Source organism: Magallana gigas, chromosome 7 (genome assembly GCF_963853765.1).
Source record: "Magallana gigas chromosome 7, xbMagGiga1.1, whole genome shotgun sequence".
Classification (NCBI taxonomy): domain Eukaryota; kingdom Metazoa; phylum Mollusca; class Bivalvia; order Ostreida; family Ostreidae; genus Magallana; species Magallana gigas.
Genome location: NC_088859.1, coordinates 27,455,546 through 27,472,184, shown reverse-complemented (window position 1 = coordinate 27,472,184; position 16,639 = coordinate 27,455,546). Strand labels below are relative to the sequence as shown.

At 33.4% G+C, this 16,639-nt stretch overlaps 3 protein-coding genes across 17 annotated transcripts in view; 1 reads left to right on the top strand and 2 right to left on the bottom strand.

Annotated features, from left to right (window-relative positions):
* Positions 1 to 671: 671 nt before the first annotated feature.
* On the bottom strand, positions 672 to 3,046 carry LOC105333669 (uncharacterized). Its single transcript, XM_011436744.4, has 5 exons — positions 2,596 to 3,046; positions 2,306 to 2,424; positions 2,001 to 2,185; positions 1,696 to 1,822; positions 672 to 1,226 (listed from the first exon to the last, which is right to left on the bottom strand). The coding sequence occupies exons 1-5, from the start codon at positions 2,882 to 2,884 to the stop codon at positions 939 to 941; spliced, it is 1,008 nt and encodes a 335-aa protein (XP_011435046.2). The 5' UTR covers positions 2,885 to 3,046; the 3' UTR covers positions 672 to 938.
* A 323-nt stretch (positions 3,047 to 3,369) lies between these two features.
* LOC105333670 (histone deacetylase 3) lies at positions 3,370 to 13,716 on the top strand. Of its 2 annotated transcripts, none has more exons than XM_066067582.1 (13): positions 3,370 to 3,502; positions 5,746 to 5,828; positions 6,165 to 6,307; positions 6,941 to 7,022; positions 7,507 to 7,619; positions 7,900 to 8,033; positions 8,518 to 8,598; positions 10,805 to 10,878; positions 11,253 to 11,317; positions 11,576 to 11,724; positions 12,084 to 12,163; positions 12,349 to 12,509; positions 12,800 to 13,716. In XM_066067582.1, the coding sequence occupies exons 2-13, from the start codon at positions 5,760 to 5,762 to the stop codon at positions 12,867 to 12,869; spliced, it is 1,221 nt and encodes a 406-aa protein (XP_065923654.1). In that variant the 5' UTR covers positions 3,370 to 3,502; positions 5,746 to 5,759; the 3' UTR covers positions 12,870 to 13,716. The 2 variants fall into 2 exon arrangements, with proteins under 2 accessions (XP_065923654.1, XP_011435047.1); XM_011436745.4 differs by lacking the exon at positions 3,370 to 3,502 and adding an exon at positions 3,564 to 3,720.
* A 766-nt stretch (positions 13,717 to 14,482) lies between these two features.
* Positions 14,483 to 16,639, bottom strand: part of LOC105333671 (spermatogenesis-associated protein 1) — a 40,765-nt gene continuing 38,608 nt past the window's right edge. For 13 of the 14 annotated variants that reach the window (XM_066067573.1, XM_066067581.1, XM_034456401.2 and 10 more), the window contains one exon: positions 14,483 to 16,019. In XM_066067573.1, the coding sequence (XP_065923645.1) occupies positions 15,858 to 16,019 (162 nt within the window). In that variant the 3' untranslated portion in view covers positions 14,483 to 15,857. The remainder of the gene's footprint in view (positions 16,020 to 16,639) is intronic. The other variant, XM_066067578.1, reaches the window with a different exon arrangement.

The window sequence follows — 16,639 nt, the reverse complement described above, 5'->3', positions numbered from 1 at the left end:
AACTTGTTGTGTTAAGAGAATGAAATCACAATATTGACTTCCATTGTGAAATTTATAATGAAAACAATGCATACAAGTCAAAAATTAATATTCTAACTTGAATTGAAATTCTTTCGTCTTCATTGCTCCGAGTGGGGGATATACAACGTCTTGTATGCCCATGTTTAAATTTGGTTAGTTGTATAGCATACAGACATATTATTAAATAAACGAGTTGAAAATACATAAAAATGCATTTTCTTCATATAAACTGACGTCAGGCAATATAAAGATTTTCTTTCTTTCGGAAAAAAATTAGCACAGTCCATGTTAACTTTTAGTACCTAATTTTTCCTAATGGATGCCAATTCTTAAAAGTAAAGTAGTTAAAATACTAAGATTCCGCCCCCCCCCCCCCCCGGGCAGAGTACCACTCAAGAAAAAAGTCGTTGGTACTTCCGAATCTGCTAAGGAACTTCATATATACATATATATGTACTTTCATGAACTTCTATAAACAATTTTTGAAACTATGAAGTGTAGTAATTTAATCTTTAAATCAAAGAATTTGGAAATTCATATATGATGAATATAAAAGACTTAAACAGAATTTTTTTTTTCAATCCTTGTACATAAAATATTACCGATATCAGTTCTACAGCAGAAACGAAATAATTAAAGCAAGCTTTAAATGTAGGTTTCATATTTTTATTTGTAGAAAAATTAAAGTCATAAAAAGTGTTACAATATACAATACAATACAATAAACAATAAATACTCTCTCTCTCTCTCTCTCTCTCTCTCTCTCTCTGAGATACACATCAAATAACATCACAACACGCACAAGATTCACATTGCATTTATCACATTTGCCGAGGATGATGTCAATAAACCACCAAATACCCGTGTTTTCATTGATTTATTACCCAACTTCACCTATAGCAACCACAGTGTCTGAATTACTTCCCTTGGAAATTTCCAGGAAATGGCTGGTTTTGTGTGTTTCCTGGTACGGTTCCTGGTTGTCCTCTAGGATTCGAATTAAACTGTGTGTTTGACGAAGAAAACTGGCCACTTGCTGCTGCAGTATTTTGAAGACCACCATTAGAACTTGGAATAAAGGGACTGTTCCAGTTTGACGCGTCAGAGAGGCCTACTGTGCAACAGGCGATTGGAGCTCCGGCATTTCCGGTCTGGAGACTCATGGGATTCCCGCCTCGTCCCAAATCATCGCGACCTTCATGTAGCTACAGATAAAAAAAAATGAAAACATCTTTAGTATTTGGTGATGTCATTTAATATTTATATTTCGAAATTATTTTTAAAATATTGGATTTTTTTTAGTATTTCCCTGATATTGTGATAAGTGTGAACTGTAAAATTAATTTCATTTAATATACCGCATGCTGGGAGAAAAATCTTGATATAATCGTGCATGTTTTTATATTTCTAAGTTTTCAATCTGTTTTCTTAAATGGTTGGCCGCAGAAATGTGTCATGCAAAATTTGCGAAATCGTGAAAAAATGACTCTCTATTTACACGAAAAATGAATTGCCTTTCCCTCTGGATCAACACACGATACCCCGAGGCGCTGCATGACTTCCGTTTGGACAAATTATATCAAATCATAACCGCCAGCATTACGTTTGTTATTCATATCATACGTAAGATTGTGTTTTATAACCAGGTAAAACAAAACTGATTGGTTTACTCACCACGATGGCTCGACCAACGATTCCTAGGTCCCCAGCTAGAGTCATGAGTGGTAATGTTAGTTCAGCATCAATGACCCCAGCGTTAGACTGTCGAAGATTGCCCATATCTCCTTCATGACTGTTACCACTAAAATATAAAATAAAATTTTTATATATAAAGCAATGGGCAAATAGATGCACATTGTCTAATGCCAAGAACATCCTGATAAATGTTGAAAAGATTCTCAAAGTTAAACGTTTAAAAAAAAATATCTTGCATTTTCACTTTAAACATATTCTTAAAGCTATTTAATAAGAGAACTTACGTTCCAAGGTTGTTTGGAGATCCATGAAAAGAAAATGAATCTGAATCGTAGTGAGGTCCAGCGGCATAGCACCCTCTTCCAAGATCTCCGTACTCATGCACGTGAATTCCATGTTCGGTGTCACTCATCAGGCTTGGGGGTAGACCGACGACCTGAACACGCACCTGACAGGGTCCGCCTGTTCTCTATAATTCGAAAAGGAGATTTATATAAGATACAGACAATTCCTTGATAAAATATCCAAAGAAGAAGAAGGAGAAGAAGAAAGGAATCTCGTTCTTGAACAATTATTTTTAGGGACTTACCAATTGCCTGATATCCACTCTGCCTCTGACGTTGGAACCAGTCTCGTTAAAGTAACAGGTTCCGTAAATGAAGTTGTTTCCAGACACAATTGTTCCGACTCCTGGTCTCTGACCCGGTCCTACGGTAACCAAGTAAAAAATAGGTAACACCGTTAATATACAGAACAAACAAATTGGAAAAAATATATATTATTAATTTATATATTAATTAATATTTATATTAAAATATAAATATTAGCATTATCATACCATCACTGTAAAATTTGAACCTATTTTTATTTTTTGCTTACCTATAGGTGGGAATCTCCCTGGCCGAACTTGATTGTTTGGTCCATTGGGAAAAAATCCTTGAGCGTTATTTTGAGGAAAACCTCCAGCATTTGGTAATATATTTGGCCCATTTGGAGGAAATCCTTGGTTGTTTGGTGGAAAACCTTGGTTGGGTCCTGCGTTTGGAGGAAATCCTTGATTTGGACCTGCATTTGGTGGAAAACCAAATCCTCCCTGTGGAATAAATTGTCCATTGATTGAAATCACATTACAAACTGCAAAAACCACTGCAACTACAATCCCGTTCATTTTTCCGTATTCTTGATTAATTGCTCGCTAAAAAATATCTTGATTCAGTATGTCTTTACTGAAGAAGTTCGTAGTGACTTTGTGTCACTTGTGGCGAAGTCTGATTGATAAATGGCCACTTCCCGGGTAGATGTTCCAATATAAATCAACAGGTGACTAAATCTCATACGTCAGTCAGTCAGGAGGGAAGTTTTCTGGCTGCTGTAATGTTACCGATGATGGATCGGCTTTACATCGTTGTTACGTAGCCCATGTGTCACCCCCTGTGTGATTTTTATCGTGAGCCGCGCCTGTACCGCGCGCTAAAAAGGGTGTCCGTGATGTAAAAAGGACGTCGTATTTATTGAAATCTGCATAATATCTTCCGGTATAACAAATTCTATGAATGACCACACGTCACTGCTATTTAGGGTCTCAGGGTAGTGCGTATAGTGATGGAATGTGAAGGGGTAGGGTACATCAGGGATGTATATACTACATTTCTATACGTCCCTGGGCACATGTATGTACGTAGAACTTCATAAGGTCTCTATGTAAACTTGTTTACAGTCACAATATGAGGCAGATATACATTGTGATAGTAAAGGGCATGAATCATCACCAAATATCATTAATTACGTGCGTATTCCAATATTTTTGACTTGAGGAAAAATATTTTGATTGTTCCGGAAATATATACACTGTACGTTTCGAGTAGTAGTGACTCTAGAACTCTTCAATTTTGAAGGCAAATTAAGACAAGCAGTTGAAAGCAAAATTCTAGAAAATGTCAACAGATTCGCCACCGAAAACGGTGGCTTATTTCCTTGACCCTGATGTTGGAAATTTCCATTATGGTAGTTTAAATATTCAATTAACTAATCATAGTCAGAAATCTTATCAAACGTTCCATAATCATGATAAATTAAAGTGCTATTGATTTGCTATTTAACGTTGTGCCATCCAGAGACTCAGAATAGCTACAGTACCGATCAGACCAAACCTAACACCAGAGTAAACCCCAACTAAACCCTGGGTTTACTTTCTGGGTTTACTTTTTGAAAATTTGGGTCCACTCGGGGTTTACTTTGGGTTTACTTTGGGTTTACTCGAGAATTGCTTTTGGAGTCAACTATACACACTGAAGTGTGAAGCAGACCTGTATTTTATCTTATCATCCTACTGCCTGTAATTCCTGCCCCTTGTATATTCCGAATACACATGTAGCGTCTGCTTTCAGGGTATACTTCTGATCGGGGTTTACTCTCTGAGTCCACTCTGGGTTTACTTGGGGTTTACTCTGGGTCCACTCTAGTAAACCCACAGGGTTTAGTTGGGGTTTACTTTCTGTTAAGTTGGGTCTGATCGGTACTGTATGTATCTAGCTTTATAAATTTTTGTATTTAACTTTGTTCAACTATACAGGGTAGCTAGATCAAGCTATTCAACACCTTTTTAATTTTATTCCTAAAGTTTAATGCCTCTTGTTTTACTACAACAATATGCAAAGCAGCCTCACGTAGCAAAAAATTATTAATTTATCATACATTTTCTAAGCATAGAGTTACAGAAAAATGAGTAATGGCTGCATTTCCAGGTCCCAAAATTGGCCAAAAACCTGTAAAAAGATTGCACGAAGGATATTTTTTGTATATAAGCTAACTCATTTTTATTACAACTAATCGGCAAAATTACAGGAGTAAATATTTTTAACAATGAAAAAAATATGTTTACAATGCAACTTTAATGATGAAGCAATAATATATTAATTATTATTTAAGGGGATATTACTGTACTATAACTTGGCAGTCAGTCCCTATACATGTGATTCCACACAATCATTTTCAGAGGCATACTTTACTGTACTATACGATGTCTCGAGTCATGTGATATCGCTTCCATGTATTACTTGCAGTTAACTGTATTTTTTTTTCTTTATTGGGTACATTTGCTCAAGTTTCCAATATTTTTTCGGCAAATAAACAGTTCAAGCATGTCGCAACCAAGCTAACACCATCGAGTGAACATTGTGCTATTTTTAGATCTTGGAAAATCCACAACATTCGATAATGGCGGATGTGTCAAAGAAGGCACATTTTAGTAAACCTAGAAGTAATCACATCTCTAATTATGCATTCATTACCGATTAATAAACTCACTTTCAATATATCTCAATCATATTAAGCCAAGTCTTTTAACCGTTAACCACGTGTGCCCCCTTGCCGAGATCGATGTCGAAGTAAGCGACGCTCTCTGCGGGTGCAAGCGTTTTTATGAAGATTGAACGGAATAACGACAATTTTACTTCTACTTATCACTGTTAAGATGTGAAATAATTAGAAAAAGATATTTTGCTTTATAATAAGTATGCATAGCGGGAAGCATGGCGGCACTGTGTGATGCATGGCGGGGGATCTTCAATGCATGGCGGTACCGCCATGCAAAAACGGCCTGGGGAAAACACTGATATAGTTAGGAATACAAAAATACAGGGTATACCAATGTACAACTTAAGCTTTGAGTTTTGATGCATTAGTCCAAAAGTCAGTTATTAGGTGTAGGCGATTATATTTCATGTTACATGTATATGTTATATGTTAGAACATGTACCTTTAAATCTTTATGCAATACAATGAAATTTTGTTTTTGCTTTCATCAAACTCAAGACTGATTAAAATCGTAAAAAAATGTTTAATCCTAAAAAATGTTTAAATGATTACATTTTCATTCCTGCTAATTCAGAAAGATTTTTCAGATTCAGGGGCCTGGAAATGCATCCATTTTTGACTCTATTGTTCCTCACTTTAAAATTTGAGAAATGTATGTTAAATTTTTATTCACATTACTTATTTTTTCATAATAATTATGTTCATTTATTTCAGGCCCAGGACATCCTATGAAACCTCATCGTATAGCTCTGACACACAGTCTAGTATTAAACTACAATCTTCACAGTAAAATGGAGGTATGACCATATTTATTATTTTTGCTAGAATCTCATCATTATAACCAAATTGCTTTCTTACTTCTATATGTTTAAAAGATACATGTACGTTTACCTTTTATTAGAAAAAGATCTAAATCTTAAATAAAGATCAAATTTTTATGCTTTTATAAAAACACTGTTAAAATATTTGGGTTAGACTTATGATAATTTTTTTGTGTTGCCATTTGTTTCCTTTTATGTCAGCTAAATAATTATGTGTATTGAATAAACATAAACAAAAGTGTAAAATAGTAACAAACCTTTTATAGATATTATATCAATATTCCAATAAAAGTTCCGTCTTTTGTGTTGTAGATATACCGTCCCTACAAAGCCTCCGCCCACGATATGTGTAGGTTTCACTCAGAAGAGTACATTGATTTCCTACAGAGAGTCTCGCCAAATAATGTCACCAATTTCACTAAACAGCTCAGTATGTTCAATGTCGGTGATGACTGGTAAGTAAATGCGGTTTGTCTGTCTTCGTTAGAAATTCACAGGGACAGCTAAGCAGCTGACTGTTAATGATGTCATATTTCTGGTATATTTGTTTATCAAATTCTAATTTGTTGTGTGTTTGTTGAAGCAAATTTATATCTACCACAAACTAAGAGTTATTACCATATTAAATGAAATCAGGATTATAGGTACATGTACTTAATTCCCGACTATAGGTGCAAAAAACATATTCATGTATCATAATTCAGGTACATGTACTTATAATCTTAACTCCATTTAAAAACCAATTACCGGTACATGTCCATCATGTCTTGAAGATAATGATTCCACAGTTGTTTTATTTTGTGTGTTGCTGGTGAACAGTTCTGTGCACATTTTGGAATCTCTAAAATCATATAGTAAATTGTCTGTAATGTACGTGTCATATAAGGTCATTGCGATACTAATAGAGATAAAGTTATTGATAAAAACCAGGATGAGAACTTGTTGCAAAAATAGGTAATTACGAGTCAACACATAACAACTGCACTTTGACACACTTAATGGGTTATGAAAAATTTAACATGTAGCTATTGTATGCTTTATTATCTTATGTATGTACTGTCAATAAAAGTTTCCTTCCTTTCTTTTAGTCCTGTTTTTGATGGCTTGTTTGATTTCTGCTCCAAGTACACTGGTGCATCACTAGAGGGCGCTGTGAAACTCAACAACAAAGTAAGTCGGTCGTACCTAAAAGTTGTGTGTGCTACGATATGTTGGGGTTCTGGTCTGGTTTGAATTGAAGTCTTTAAGTTTTTATTGGAAAGTATTTACCAATACTGAATTAACTCAATGACAGAGTGTGCAAACCCCTTTATATCAATTGTTTACTTGAATGTATGAGTTTGTAAATCTAATATAAGTCATTTTATAAAAATAAGTCTGTACATATGCATTTTCAGTTCTTAAACATATGTTTACGAATAGATGTAACTGAATATGGAAACCCCAGATATTAGCTTTTGAGTCATAAGCACAAAGCTCACTTTATAATATTGAGCTCTTTAGTAATTTTTGATTCGCACCTCTCCCGTGGGGAGCGGAGTGGACAGAAAACACTTGGCTAACAAAGATGTATTCCTGTGGATTGAGTCAGTAATTTATATTGCTTTTGATTTGAATGACTGAGTTTTCCATGGAACTTGTCTCTTTGTTGTAGCACTGTGACATAGCAGTGAATTGGTCAGGGGGACTCCATCACGCCAAGAAGTTTGAGGCCTCTGGGTTCTGTTATGTTAATGACATTGTTATCGCAATATTGGAGCTTCTAAAGTGAGTCCATGTACATGTGAACCCAAACAAAACAAATATGCTCAGTATTATTCTTTATTATTTTTTTAATAGCACGTAAATTGATAACTTTTGTCAGTTTTCAATAATATACCCCTCACACAGGGTAATAATATTTACATGTAATACTATATGATATGTGACAAGTAGAATTTTCTGAAAATCAAAGGATTGTATCATTGATTATTCTGAAATTTATTATGGTTTCATTATTTGTTGTAAATTTTAGTTTATGTGACTGAACTGATTTTTCTGTTGGAAGGTACCACCCTCGAGTGCTGTACATTGATATTGACATTCATCATGGCGACGGAGTACAGGAAGCGTTCTACCTCACTGATCGAGTCATGACCGTGTCCTTCCACAAATACGGAAACTACTTCTTCCCCGGCACAGGTTACTGTTGTTGAAATTACATTTTACTTTAAAGTTTTTAATAACTTTTTGTTGAGTATGAAAGAATCACCAATGTTAATCATCTTAATTGTTGGGAATGGAAGTAGGGGGAGGCAACTCTAAGATAGACAAATACAAATAGGTGATCGTAAACCATTGGTGGGATTTTAAGCAAGACATTGTTTCTATTTAAAATAGTACAGGTGTATAATTTTTCTGAGATCATAGTCCAACTCCTTCACAATGTCAAAAATCAATTCTTATCCTGCCCTATAGATATATCAGAGCATTACTTGAACATGAAATTTCTTTCAGATAAAAGGAATGATAGATGAATGTATGAGAAGCCAATATATAGATAGTTTTAATATTAAAAGCATTGTTCAAAGGTAGATTAGATAAAATATCTAGACTTTATTTATATGAATTGGTAAACGTGACTGGAATGTGCACACATAAGAGACTTTTTTGTTGTAATTTTTAGGCGATATGTACGAGATTGGTGCTGAGAGTGGTCGACATTACTCCGTCAATGTGCCGCTAAAAGAAGGGATAGATGATCAAAGTAAGTACATGTGTATGTACCGTATTTTCCCGACGACTCGTCGATGTGGACGACTCGTCGAATTGCCCATTTTTAGCCAAATTTTTAACAAAATCCTACGATACGTCGATCTCAGACCATACGTCGATCTTATCACTTCAAAATGGCCTATAAAACTGCAGTAATATCAGTGTACGTTGTCACCGATATTGCTACCAATTATTATTAATGATTAACATTTAAACAATTACGCTTTTTACTTATGCATCAAATTTTCAAATACCGGCAACTTCTACAAAGTCGCTTGCACTGTAAACAATTCCCGATATCGCGTGTTATGCAAAACTAAACTTACTTTGTCAGAAATATTTTATTCACAAGCATTAAAATAAGTATCCACTCTGACTATCGCCAGTGTATTCGCCATTACGTAACCAGCCACCTGTTGACTCGGCGCGTGGTCAATGTTTGTTTAACAATTTCCGGTGTCATAGGCATGCACCTGTCTCGTGTCGGACTTCAAAGGGGGATCTCAAGTGCAGAAAGCTTAGCAATTACTATGATTTGATGAAACTTGTTTACTTTGTATCCAGTAATGCAGTTACACGCTATTGTTTTAGATAGACACTGTTAGAAATAAATCGATCATTTGTACGACTTGATAATGACGATAAACGACATACATACGTTTCCTAAAAAAATTATCTAACAATAATCAAAGAATTGGACAAAAATTAATCAATGAACTATAATCACTCTTATAACGGTACTCTTTATATACACAGGGAGTGAAATTGCCGTAAAGATCTCAGCCTTAGGGCAAGATTATTAACACAGCTGGTGTCAGCCTATTGTATAAACAGTAGTATTGATAATTGCCGATTACGTATTTTAAGATTAAATTTGACCATTAAATATTTCTGATTTATACTTTCCACTCAAAACTCTTTACAAATAAAATAATTGAATTTTAAAAAACATCCCCCGGACCTACTGCAATATTTTCTTCCATTCAAACTTGGTTTCAATTTTACTGCGCAATGTTATCTTCCTACTAGTGATACATAGAACCATGTGACGATGTGTTTATAAAAACGGAACGGTAAAACTTTTAATTGATTAAAGACAATGTAACATTTTTTAATAACTGTTTTTATTATTATGTATTTAAGTGTTGACAGATGAGTGAAAATGATAATTATTAAAGATGAACAGTGAATTCAACAACGTAATTTTCAATCACACAGCCAACTCAAGATGATTAAAACCAAGATTTTTAATGCTATTTTTAAAAAATTTCTGACTACGATCCTACGACAAGTCGAACAAGACGATAAGTCGGGTGCTCTGCTTCAGAGGAAAAAAATACAGACTAATCGTCGGGAAAATACGGTATATAAGAGATTAGATTGTATTACGTGTATTGAAGGTCATTTCTTCATTGAAATTGTCTATCATTTATATGAGGTATTCAAGATTTTCTCTTGATTTACTTTGAGGGTTGTTTTTGTAATAAAGCAACCTGTTTTTCCTGTATCTTGAACTAGATATAAGAATTAAGGTAATAGAAAGCACACAAGTTAATGGACAAAACTCTTATCTATTCGCAATTACCAGGAACCATATTGGATATATCTCAAAGAATGTTAACTATTGGGGTACTTGTATGTGTAAATGTTCATGTTGTAATTTACGCTAAAGAAATACATGTAGGTTCACAAATAGTCTGATTAGGATGTTTCTGACTAATGTTCTTGCAAGAATAGGTCACATTAGCATAATGGAATTCAAGAATTCCTGTACAGTATGTAAAAAAATTAAATCAAAGCATTTGCTATCTGATGTTTTTTTAAAAAAATGTTCCCCTCTACCTGAGGCCTTGTAATGATATCAGGTATGTGTATTTGTGAAAATACGTAGTAATTTTGGGACAACATTATTCTGAAGTGGGAGTGAGCTTAGAGAATAAAAGGTAGTGTTTCTGTCCCACCCAAAAATGTAATTTATAAGAGTAAAATTTTCAAAACACTGAAGTTTCAAGGTCATAAATCATGCAAGTTACACTTAGCTTTTTGTTCTGTTTTTAGATGCAATATTTTTATGCATACAATAGTTTACATTTCCAAAAAAGGCAAAGTATATAGTACATGTAACTAGTTTTGAGCTTAAGCAACCGGTTTTAGTCTGAAATTATTTGGTAACTATTGTACTTTTTCACTTTGTATAGCTTACATCCAGCTCTTTCAGCAAGTGATGAAATCTGTGATGGACTTTTACCAGCCAACTTGTGTAGTATTACAGGTAAAGAACTAATACCGGTAGTCATTTAACTCCATGAACTACATTCAAAGTAACATTAAAATGACATGTAGATGGACTTCATGTACTTGTAGGAAAATTCACTTGGTAAAAAGACAAAATAATTTTTAATAAAATATAATGATTAAAATTCTGAGGCTGCTTGTCCTTGTGTTTTAAAGATGACATGAAATTATTTTGAATAAATATATTTTTGTTCCTTGAAATTATGCATAATTGTAGATGTATACACATATCCACATAACGTACCCTTTAAGTATACTTGTAGTTAACAAAGAATCATATAAACAGATGTATCCATGTTCAAATGCCTGAAAGACCGAGGTCTGAACATTTTTCTGGTTCTCTTTTTGTAGTGTGGAGCTGACTCTTTGGGCAATGATCGTTTAGGATGCTTCAACTTGAGTATAAAAGGCCACGGGTAAGAATCAGTGACAGCTAGGTACCATTCAGAGTCTAACTCTTGTAATTCAATAATACATGTGTCATACATGGTTATTTATCATATTTATCGGATTTTAATTTCACCTTATTCATTCAAATTTAGATTCTTCATCACTTGTGTGTAAATAACATGTATCATGTACCACCGATTAAAATAAAAAGAACTACCAAATAATAAAAAAAAATCATAAATGTTGAGGACAATCTGAAATGATCATTGATCTGTTGTTTCCAGGGAATGTGTGAGGATTGTAAAAGAGTTCAACATCCCGATGCTGGTGCTGGGGGGAGGGGGGTACACCAAGAGGAACGTGGCCCGCTGCTGGACCCACGAGACCGCCGTGCTACTCAATGAAGAACTCAACAACGAGATTCCATTCAATGGTGGGTGGGCAGAGTTGTGTGCTTTACACAGTTTTATCATACTGTAAATTCCTAATTAAACGCGAGGAATTAATATCCGCGTAAAATCGCGAGAAGCCCGTCTCGCGAATTCTAAAATCTCGCTTTTAATTTTGGGAGACATGTAAACTACATGAAACTTTGATGAAATTTCGCCATTCGCGATTTTATGTTCTCGCGATTTGATGGTTAATCGTTGAATCGCGGAATTAAGTACTCGCGTAAAATAAGGAATCTACAGTACTTGTATCAACATGTGGCTAGTCAGATTCATATGGTACAGAATGATAATCAATGATGATTAATGAAAAATAATGATGATCATATTCAAACTTTTTCAGATTACATCCAGTATTTTGCTCCAGATTTCACTCTTCATCCAGATGTATCAACAAAACAGGAAAATCTCAATACAAAACAGGTACATTTGGAGATATCTCTCTCTCATTTCGATACAGCTGAAGAGGTCCTAGATTGGAAGGAAAATATTATTGGATCAAAATCACTTTAAAGGAAAAAAATAAGTTTGAAAATCCTACATTATGTGTATGTATAGTTAATGCCTGGGACTTGACATTACCGGTTTTATTATGTCTGTTTGAACAGTACCTGGATAACGTGAAGGCGACGGTACATGAACACCTGAGGAACCTGATCAACTCCCCCAGTGTCCAGATGCAGGACATTCCTCCGGATCTCCTCAGTCTGGAGAACACAGAGGAACATGATCCAGATATCCGGAACCATCAGGATCAGACAGACAAAAGGTCAGTCCGGATAGAATTACACGTGTTTTATAATGAAATATCAGGTTTTAGCACATAGCATACTCAGAATTTTTTTTACATTTGTTGAAGCTAGTTAAGGGAAGGGGGATATTGGGGTGGTCTGCATCAATTTATTTATCGAGGAAAATTGTGCACTCTCTAGGTTCTGCCCAAATTTTCTTTCTCTTCTGTTTTGGTAAAAGAATGTTTTGGCAACCGATAACGTGGAATAAGATTACAGGCATTGTCCATTTTTTAAATTAAAATGTATTGTATTTTTAACTTTTCAGAATTGATCCTAATAATGAGTTTTACGATGGAGACCAAGACAATGACAAAGATGGTTTCTTGGATGTCTGACGAAAAGCAGTGTGACAAACATCAGAAAAAATGATTAAGGACTAGAAAATTAGATGCTAGTACCAGTATCTAGCAAAGCAAATGAAGAATCTGAGATATCTAGAAAAAATCTTGAGATTTTTCAGGAATGTCTGACATCAGATGACAACTGAAATAAGATAATTACAAAGGCAGCTAGCACACAAACTTCTATCATCACAAGTTGACTTGACTGTTCAATTTAGAGGTTCATCATCCTCTTTCGGGTAAAAAGGGGCCTATGATTTTTAAATCAGCCTCTATTACATTTCACAATTTGTTCATGCATCTTTTAAACATTGATTTAAAAAATCACAGTGTAATGTATGTCTTTTGAATATGATGTTTTTGGCCAACAAAAGATTTGGATGTGTTGTCAGTTTTAATTGTTACTTGTAATATTTAATTCCTTATCAAGACATTGGTAAGGAATAGAGACGGTTAAGAGTGTCTGTATTATGGCTTATCTGATACAGTGCTAAATTTCCTCGGTTGTTGATTTTATTTTTGAGTGGAGGATCAGAAATGAATAACAAACTCAATCTTTAACGTTACAGAATTTAAGGAAAAAACTTGAAGCAATTCAATTTCTGGAATTCAACAACGTGCAAGATTAATTTTTTTTTTGTCATTTGTACAATACATCATAGAACTGATCCCGAGGCTTTGGTATCTTAAATGGTTTCATATTTCACAATGTAAATCATTTTTAGTATTTTGTCACAAGTATGTACATTAATGTCTGTGTGTGCATCTGTGTGTGTAAGGTATTATGGATCTGATAAACATTTGATAGATATTGTACATATAATAAATGTAGAAAATCTTTTACAGTAGTTTGTCTATTTACCTAATTTGCAGATGGAGTAATTAGTCGAATTTTCATTGTGCCAGGAACATGACTCCTTTTCTATCGTATTGACAGATATATATTTAATTTCACGGTGGTGCAAATGAAACCATCTTATTTTTTATGTGATGAGTTGTTCCCCTTTATAGCTCTTTGTTCATCTGAAGCTTTCATTTTCATAAACAGTAAAAAACCAAAACTGATAATATCTTTTCCAATAACATAAGACTTTTTATCTATTTTTAAAAATAAGTCTGTTATCAATTACATACACATTCTGTCAGAGTTTATAACCTAATGTTAATAGAGGTACGAGGTTGTCATCAAGAACCTTCTAAGGCAAAATAAGCACCTCACTATAATAATCAATGATCCAGCCTCATTGTCAGTTACAATTGTCCATATCCCTGAAGAGACTTCCCAACAGCTGTTTGAACATAAATCACAGTTCATTTAGAACCATTTTAACAAGACCTTGGACTTTCAGTAGGATGTAGCTATCTAATTCTTGCGTCAAAACAAGTTAAAAATGACGCCATTTCAAGAGAAATAAGCACAGATTGTGTAGTCTTAGCTCAAAAGCCAGACAAATCTTGTTGATTTCAGAGACCAAGGCTGAGTGAATGACAGTGAAATAGACAGGCCTATGTCACATTGCTGTTTAACACAACTACCCAAAGTCCAAGCTCTTGTTAAAATGTTCTATGTCTTAGCCTCATCAGAAAGATTTAAATACCAATTTCAATTCTTTTTAAAAGATTTATTCAATATGACAAAAGAACTTTTGGGGTTCCATGTACCAAATACTGTCCTTTGTTATATAAATAATATACAGAATTGGACAGGATGGTAAATAAATAAAAGTTATAAAAGACAAAAGGTGGAAATACTGATTCAGAGATACACAAAGCTTTTAAAACAATACAGAGCATACAAAATTAAACTACATGTACATATACGAATGTAAAGTCTCTCATAACATAAAAAAAATAAAGGTGGTCTTGATGATTTCAGATTTCAACATGTAACAAAAATCACAGTGAATTTGTAAAATATCCTGTATATAATACATGTACTAGTTTTTTTTTATGCATGAATTGATCTCTCAAGGAACAAAAAAAAAAGAAACTAAAGAATATTGTTATAAATTAATATTTTTTCATTAAAAAGAATATCTTGATTATTTGTAAAGAAACACCAAAAAAATAAAATAGAATATAACACAATATGATATGACACTCATCCCAAACAACATGTAAGATTGAAGATAAATATAAATACATGTAGATATGGTACAGTCTACAGTGTAAGTAAATGAATCACAGAAATTGATGGAAATATCACAGATCAACAGCTGACAAGACGTATGAAACAAAATTAACAATCAAAAAACAAAACAGAAAATCATAATTGATTACTATACACATGCAGACTCTCATTCTAGTGTACATGCATTAACAGAATTACGGTAAATGGATTGAAGAGCTGTGGTTACACACATGAATTTAAAAGGGTATTACAACAAAAAAGAGAAAGTAGATTGTTTTCAACATAAACAAAACTCAATTTCATGTACATAGATGTATGTATTAAGTTTCCATTAATTGTGGATGCATGGAAAAAAAATTCAGCATTGAAATGATTTTAATTCATACAGTATAAAGAATACAAAAAGGATCAGCATAAATACATGAAGAATTTTAATACACCTTTATACTGAAAGGGTTTTAAAAAATTTGAATAATTAAAAATAAACTTAAGTGTATTATTTAAAAAAAAAAAAATTGAATCATTCTTAAAGCTGTAAGCCCAGAGTGTGCATGAAAAGGTCAATATTTCTAAAGAACCGTTCAAAACTATTGACCATTGTCAAACTAACCATGCAAACTTCCATCTAATCATTTATTAATAAGATATGTCTTAATTGATGCTACAACTGTTTATAATATATGTACATCTTGTAGCCTAGACATCAATATTAAATTGTTACAATTCTTGCAATGTACAAGATGGCATAAAACTAGTTTTCTTTTCTACATTCATAAAGTTGAACATATATTACTTTTTTTTTTTTTACAATAATATCAATATAAAATGTATCTTATATCAACAAGAAATTGCTACGAATACGAGGAGGTCAACAGACGTGAATCCAGACTTGAATCATGCGTGGTTGGGGTCAATTTGGCCATCTGCTGGCTTCGTGCCAAAGTCAGCTGGATTTTCTGCTGAGTTAATTCCGCTCGCAATGCTCGAAGTTCCGTTTCTGCTTGATTGCGTAGCTATAAAAAAGTTTCAAAGAAAAAATGGCACCAATTTAATTTTAAGTCCTGTACATATAATCCATTTACTAGCTCTATCATTGAAACTGTTTTATCTTCAAACTTCAATGAGTTGTTCATGAAATGACAGAACATGCAATTTTTTGCATTTTTTTCTTTTTGGTGTTGATAGCATACAAAAAAACAGAGGAAAATGTGCAACTACAAAATACAGTCTTGCATGCAAATTTCTTTGTTTCTTTTTGTTTGAAATTTATCTTCCAATATTTAATTATTTTCTGATATATATCTATAAAAAAATAGCTGTATTTTGCTATCCTTTTTGGTGCAAATTAATAAAAGTTTTTTCTGAAACCTTTACATTTTTAGATTTTATGTAAGGTTCTATTATATTTGCGTGGAAATGCACTGAAATAGAACATTAAAACACCTGATTCTTATCACGTTTGTTTTCAAAACAAGTTTTAATGACTATTTTGATGTAATGCTCATTTTTATATGCCACTGGCATAAAATTGATTTTTTTTTCATAAATTTTATTTTCTTTACAAAATAATCCAATAAAATGTCAAATAATTGACAAAGAGCTTAAGATCTATTGCTGTCATACAGTTCATTTT